Source organism: Salvia hispanica, chromosome 1 (genome assembly GCF_023119035.1).
Source record: "Salvia hispanica cultivar TCC Black 2014 chromosome 1, UniMelb_Shisp_WGS_1.0, whole genome shotgun sequence".
Taxonomy (NCBI): domain Eukaryota; kingdom Viridiplantae; phylum Streptophyta; class Magnoliopsida; order Lamiales; family Lamiaceae; genus Salvia; species Salvia hispanica.
The window spans coordinates 51228763-51235744 of record NC_062965.1 but is presented as its reverse complement, the minus strand read 5'-3'; the positions used below and the strand labels follow the sequence as shown (position 1 = coordinate 51235744).

Here is a 6982-nt window from a genome sequence, read left to right as displayed (position 1 = left end):
ATTGAACTGCGGTGATTCAATTGGATTTCTTCGACCGGAGATACTCCAATGAGACCGACGATAGGGGAGACGACGATCTCCGCGGCAGGAAATCGGAGCAGCGATCAGAATGTAAAAGAGAGAGAGGCGGAGATTTGTAAATTTACTTTTTTTTGTTTCAATAAAGATATACTATTATACTCCCTTCGTTCCTCATAATTTGTCACAATTTGACCCGACACGGGTTTTAAGAAATGTAATAGAAAGTGGGTTGAAGAAGTTGGTGTCATGTGAGTTCTACTTTTATATATTAATTTTATCATAAAATGTGAGTGTGAATGAGTTAGTGGAATATGAGGTCCACTACCAAAAATGGAGAAAGTGAAAGGTGACAAATTTTTAGGGACGGAGGAAGTATTAATAGAGATTAAAGATATACCTAGAGACGCAATACTTATGCGTCCCCAACTTAAGCTTAATTTAAGACGCTTTTATAAGCGTCCTTAGTTTTTGACTATTTTAGAAAAATCCCAAACGCAAGTATTGCGTCCTTGATTTTGTGTCGTTATATAGTATATTTGTTGTAGTGTCTTTTGTTTGTGATACATTTTCTTATTAAATCCTTCCTCCCAAACGCAGACAGTAACCACGCGCGCGGCTCATGTGAGCAGGTAGCGCGCTCTAAGATAAGTAACTTTCTCTCAATCACACAACTGGAAATCCCTGCCACAAAAGCATCTTTTCATGTAGATAAGTTCCATTTTATCTACTGAATTTGATCGAAAACACGTGACACAAATAAGCTTATCACTCTGATACGATCCTATCTCCAAATTATTTAGTTATCTTTTGATTTACCATATCTTTTCAATATTTGTTTAGATATTTGTTTCTTGTTCAATAAATTAGGGCAGTAGTATTAGAATATTATAAATAGGAGAGATTGTTATCATTTTATTCAATCAATTAATGAAATGATTATTGTTTGCCCACTTGTGGTGTATCAAGAAATTTTAATTATTCATCACTGTAGACGAGATCGCATCTCGCGCTCAGCTCTATCACCGCCGCCACCTAAGCGTGTCGATTAATCCGGTGCTTGGGTGGCGGCGGTGATCTCTGGTGATAGAGCTGAGCGCAAGATGCGATCTCGTCTGTAGCGATAAATTAAATTTCTTGATACACCACTGAAGCTGAATCTGCTACTAACTGCTTTTGTATTTAGACTGCGTGCTTAGAAAGGAATAACAAGCCCCCTAGGTCCAACGAATCCACTAGATCACAGGGTCTAGGAACTCACGGATCGTTGGAAGATCTCGGTCGTCGGACACATAGAATATCGCTTCAAAACCCTCAACCACGTATACTAAAATTAGCACAGGAAAGTAGGGATCGATCCCACGTAGATGAATGCGCAATTAAACATGCTCAAGGATTCAGGACTATTTTTTGGGTTGGCTGCTGCCACGCATTTTTGGGTTGAGGAAATTAAACTAAACTTGGAGTGAAATCTGCTACGCTAACAACTAGATCTAGGCAGAACAGAAATCATGCATATAACTGGAAAACGAGACAATCACTAGATCTAAGAAACTATTTCCTAAATTACCTAGACTTGGGAAATGAACTGACGGTGTGGACCATTTGCTGAAAAGGTAAAGTACGGATGAAAAGCTGGAACACAACTAACTAAAGTACTAACTAACATCGATATCATCTTCTCCAATAATTTGCATAAAATTTTAGTAGAAACATAGATGGAAAGTGGATCGAAAACGAAGCAGAGTGAAATTTAAAGCAATTAAACGAAGAACAATTAAAACTACAGCAGATCTGCGACTACTAGACGAAGTAAAATGAGAAGAGAGCAAAAGTGTTCGAAATCCATGCACAACTTGATTCCCCTGTTCAGATCCAACCTCGGATGCTAAATCCACTTCGGATCCAAGCATCCGAAACAAACTCCAACCAAAAGTATATCCATAGCTACAGATTCGCCAAACAACCACCGATCAACAACAACAACACAGATCCACAACCTCTTTCCCAGATCAAGCACATAATTATCCAAAACAGAGAATAACATTCAACTTCCGAAATTAAACCTCAAAAATAATGAATCAACGTAAATCAACACAAGATAAACACCAACATGACATAAACTAAATGCATAGATAACCGATAAGTAGCCAGCAACCAAATCGACTTCCAAAACGATAAAGTTCGACGGAATAAAAATGCAAAAAACTGAGTGTAAACTGATTGTTTCTTCGCCCTCCGTGAGGACGGTGTTACCACTAGCTTTTTCCGAAGATGAAACCCCTAGAAACCCTTAACTATCCCAGAATTCCCATTTTTCCCTAGTGTGTGTGTGAGTGTGTGAGCTGAGAGCAAAATCCTCTCTCTGGCGTGTGCTGCATGCTCCTTTATTTATAGGCGTAGAAGTGGGTCCAGCGAGGTATGAATAGTCTTTGTTTCCCTCAGCTATTGACTCCCTTCGTCCAACCATTTCTTTTCTCTTCAACTCTGCTCACTTCCCTTTGTTTTCCTTCGCTAGTCCATTGCCTCCAGCTCTTCCTAGATCTAGCGATTCCGACTTAAAAATTGCGTTAGACCCAGTAAAATAAAGTGTTTTTCACTACATAACCGATGCATGAAATTAGCCTTATCAACCACAAGTGAGCAAACGATAATCATTTCATTAATTGATTGAATAAAATGATAACAATCTATCCTATTTATAATACTCTAATACTACTATCCTACCTTATTGAACAAGAAACAAATATCTAAACGAATATGGAAAAGATATGGTAAATCAAAATATAACTAAATAATTAGCAGATAGGATCATATCACACACTTTCTCTTCTATATCAACCAGTTTTGTGAATTAGAAGTGAATATACTCCTACATATAACTAATGCATACACAACAGCAAGTTCATTTGTATAGAGCATGCCAACGTGAAGCATCAAGTTAGAGCAAATTAAAGAACTTCACCGATATTCATGCTCCATCCGACCATTTTAAGTGATATAAGAAAGTAATAAAAAGTTGGTAGAAAAATATTGTGCAATGTAGGACCTAGCAGATGAGACGCGTTAATGAAATGTGAGTGAGACGAGTTAATGAAATGTGAGTGAGACGAGTTAATGAAATGTGGGGTCTATTACCAAAAGTAGTAGTATAAAGCAGATGAGACGCTTATTTGTAGATGGACGAAAAAAGGAACGTGAGACACATAATTGTGGACGCAGGGAGTACATTGCCCTTGTAATGAGCTTTCTACAACATGCAAACCAACGTATTAAAACATAAATATATTTTCCTACACATTTATCAAATTGTTTCCTAATTTCTATGAAGGTTTATCACGGTTTTCTTTAGTATTTTTCACACAAATTAACCCACAGCAGTGTTCGGTTACAGTAATTTTATTTGTGTTTTATAAACCTCAACAAAACCCAACAAATCAATATGCTTATAATGCTAACTAATACAATTGAAATAAATCATACCTTGCAATCTGACCCCTTTTGCCCTCTCATTTCCTGAAAAGTGATACTCTAGTAAATAAATATAACATGTGAGCGTTATAAATATTCAAAATATGTTACGTTCTTTAAACCACCCCCCATCTTAGAGATCAAACTTTCATTCAAGAATAACTAGTAAGAAGAAAAAGCAGCCAACAACCTAAAACACAAATCTGCAATGCAATATAACCAAACCACTTACAAGCACAAGCATTTTAGTTAAGAAATAAGTGAATTCATGTGGTTTTGTGCAAATTAAAGGGAGAAGGAAGACTAACCCGTTAACCAAGTTGAGAGTCGATCGAGCTAGGAATTCAAAAAGAAGAGTAACAACGAATTGTAAAGACAGATTCAGGTCTTAATTGCATGGCAGAATCGGCGGCTAAGGGATGGCACTCAACTAACTCAATTGTAGTGGTGACCATTGAGGGATCACGCGTCCAATCGAATTGTTTTAATTTGTAGCAATGGCGTATGCTTAGGAGTTTGAGCCTTGGGAGACTTCCTTGTTGAGCTATCAATCGCACCAAATCAGTGTCCTCAATTTTAACGGTCTCAAGTTTCAAAAAACTCCCTGCTTCTATATTCCACTCGGGGCTTCGAAAGGCATAGCTTTCTAAATTGAGATACACAAGATTTGGTAGCATCGAACCTATGACATTCATGTGCTCCCATAGACACCCTAAGCCACTCAAATATAACGCTGTCAAACTTGACGGGAACATTGATAGAGGAACCATACACTCACGCTTAATATCAGGATACTTCACAGTATATGTAAGCATTTTCAAATACTTGAGTACCTCTGATATATTACCCAGGTTACTCAATGGGTTTCTATCATCATCTTCATCATAAGGCCGCAATTCTACCACAATTCCTAATCCCTTTAAGTTCGGGATTCTCTTGAGAATTTCTCTTGTGCAACTCTTTACACTCACACCCTTAAGACTGGAAAGTCTATCCAATGCAGCAACAGAAGAATTAGGAGTCGGTAGGTCTTTTCCCCATACCTCAATATGTTGTAGTTCTTGCATGTCCCATACTTCCACCGGCATACATGACAAAGCTCCGCGTGTCTTAATGTTCATATGTTGATTGATAATCAAGATTTGAAGGTGGAAAAGGTTGGATATAGAAACTGGGATCTCTTTGTTGCAGGTTATGCAAAGGTACTTTAGACAAATTAATTTGAAAATTTCAAGTGGGAAATGATAAAATCGGACCATTCCAGCTTCCAGTACCTTGAGCAACTTGAAATCCATTGCATGTATTGGCATCGCATAAGCGTGGCTAGGACCAAGACAAAGGAGAGAACGTACATTGGATGCACAATCTTTTTTTATATTTTCACACACTTCTTTGAAGCAAAATAAAGAGATGTGATGGGCACACAACCGACGTTGATCTTTCACAACATCATCGTTGCTTTGTAAAACATGCAAAAACTTAATCCTAGTTGCTTCTTTCTTACAAAAGTGCTGCCAGCAAGAATGCACACGAAAAATTAGCTTTGAAAACCAAGAATTTAGAGTGAGATTGAATAGAACAACATGGTACCCGGAAGCAAGGTGTGTCACCCATTCATGCAAAAGATGATCAAAAGTTACTCCATCCAGAATTTGTTTACCAAAAGATTCAAGAAACCCCTCAGTTATCAACCGGTTTAAGATGACGCTTGGTGGAATATCAGTATATGGAGGGTAAGCTCCCAAATAAAGAAATAACATTTTCAATTTTTGAGGTAAGTAGTCATAGCTTGGGGAAAGTACCTCTGCGATCTTATCATATGCATCCACGAATACTGAATTATGTTGTTTTTCAGCTACCTCAGTCCAATTTTCTGTGGTTGTTTCCTCTTTAGATAGGAGCTCCGCAATTGTGACTATCATAAGTGGAAGACCTTCACATTTTTTTGCAATCTTCTCTCCTAGTTTATCAAGGTTAGGAGGGAAACCCTTTGGACCAAACACCCTCTCGCCAAGTAATTTCTTACTTTCTTCATCATTCAACAAGCACAGTCGGCACTCAATTCTACATTCTTTAATTTGTTGTCGGCTTGTAAGCAAGATTCCAACATTCTCTTTTGGCAATTTATCCACTAACTGTGTATCCCATTTCCACACATCATCCAACACAATGAGACATTTCTTATCCTTCAACCTCTCTTCCAACAATCGAACTAGTTCCTCATGGTCATCGTTGTCTCCTTGGGTAAGCATTTGGTCACTAGTGCTGGGATCCACTTGAGCTAAAATGCATCGCAATATTTCATTGGATTCACATTTTCTGCCCACTTTGACCCATGCTCGAAGTTCGTAATGACTCTTAATTAATGGATCATCAAATAATTTCTTAGCAAATGCTGTTTTTCCAATTCCTGCCATCCCAATAACTGGTAGCAACCAACTACTGCCATCTTGTGCACAAAGACCATTCCTGACAGCTACAAATTCTTCGGATATTCCATTTCCAACCATGTTTGAATCGATTCCACCAAAATCAATTCTTAAGGAAAGAGGTTCACCTTCTTCTTCAGGCATATTATATAGTTCGATATCGAACTCCGCCTCCATGACAGCCACCTTCTCCACAAAGCAATCAACGCTCTGTCGGAGACTCTGCAGATCTACCGAGAAAGACAAATGATCTCTCTCACTTTCGACTCGTGGAAGAATTTGTTCATACACATGAGATTCGAGTAAATCTTCGAATTCCCACACGGCCTCTTTGATTCGGTCGTCGACATCATTCACCTTCGTCCGGATCTTGCTGTAGCTAGTCTCCTCCAATTTTAGCAGAGCTTTCTGCAAACGAGCCATGGCATCGTAGGCGGGTTGTAAGATTTGTGGAGAGGGAGGAACTAGTGAAATGCGAGATGATTGTAGAATAGTCTGAATGGTATTCTTGAGAGAAATTGCAGCACCATAAGCCGCCATGACTTAGCTTGATTGAAGTATCAAGTATAAGATGGAGGAATTTTGGTTTGTTAAACAGAAATTGGTAATCACAGCTGCTCAATTATTGATGAAAGCGGTCAGCATTGATAATGAAAGTACCTGCGCAATTATTAAAGTCGACTGTCACAATTGTCGGAAATAATAATTTTTCATGGATAATGTTTGTTTTATGGTAATCTGTTGAAGATATTTTCAACTATCAGTGTCCGTTTTATTATACTATAGGCTAACTTTAGAATTTTATTTTTATTTTAAATTTCTTTTTAAATCTAAATACTTGAATTTTAATTGTTCATGATTCACCTTCAAAATTTATTCTTCTCCAAATTGAGGCTCACGTAATCGTCGGAGGTGTCAATGAGGCAAAAACGACAATCATTAAAACAAGACAATATTTCGGTTTCATGATGTTTGTTTTCCCTTGATGTTTTTATTTTTCTAGAATTTTCTCCTCTGAGATTTTTCAATATTTTTCCGACAATAGAGGTTCGCTGAAATAATCA

The 6982-nt window shown here is 37.8% G+C and overlaps 1 protein-coding gene across 4 annotated transcripts; it reads right to left on the bottom strand.

Annotated features, from left to right (window-relative positions):
* Nucleotides 1-651: 651 nt before the first annotated feature.
* Nucleotides 652-6490, bottom strand: LOC125211866 (disease resistance protein RPP13-like). Of its 4 annotated transcripts, none has more exons than XR_007174578.1 (3): nucleotides 3798-6490; nucleotides 3502-3534; nucleotides 652-702 (listed from the first exon to the last, which is right to left on the bottom strand). XR_007174578.1 is itself a non-coding variant. In XM_048111828.1 (3 exons), exons 1-3 carry the CDS (start codon nucleotides 6456-6458, stop codon nucleotides 2557-2559), a joined length of 1206 nt encoding a protein of 401 aa, XP_047967785.1. In that variant the 5' UTR covers nucleotides 6459-6490; the 3' UTR covers nucleotides 2166-2556. The 4 variants fall into 4 exon arrangements, 1 of the variants encoding a protein (XP_047967785.1); XR_007174577.1 differs by lacking the exon at nucleotides 652-702 and adding an exon at nucleotides 2166-2617; XR_007174576.1 differs by lacking the exon at nucleotides 652-702 and adding an exon at nucleotides 2166-2562.
* Nucleotides 6491-6982: the final 492 nt, after the last annotated feature.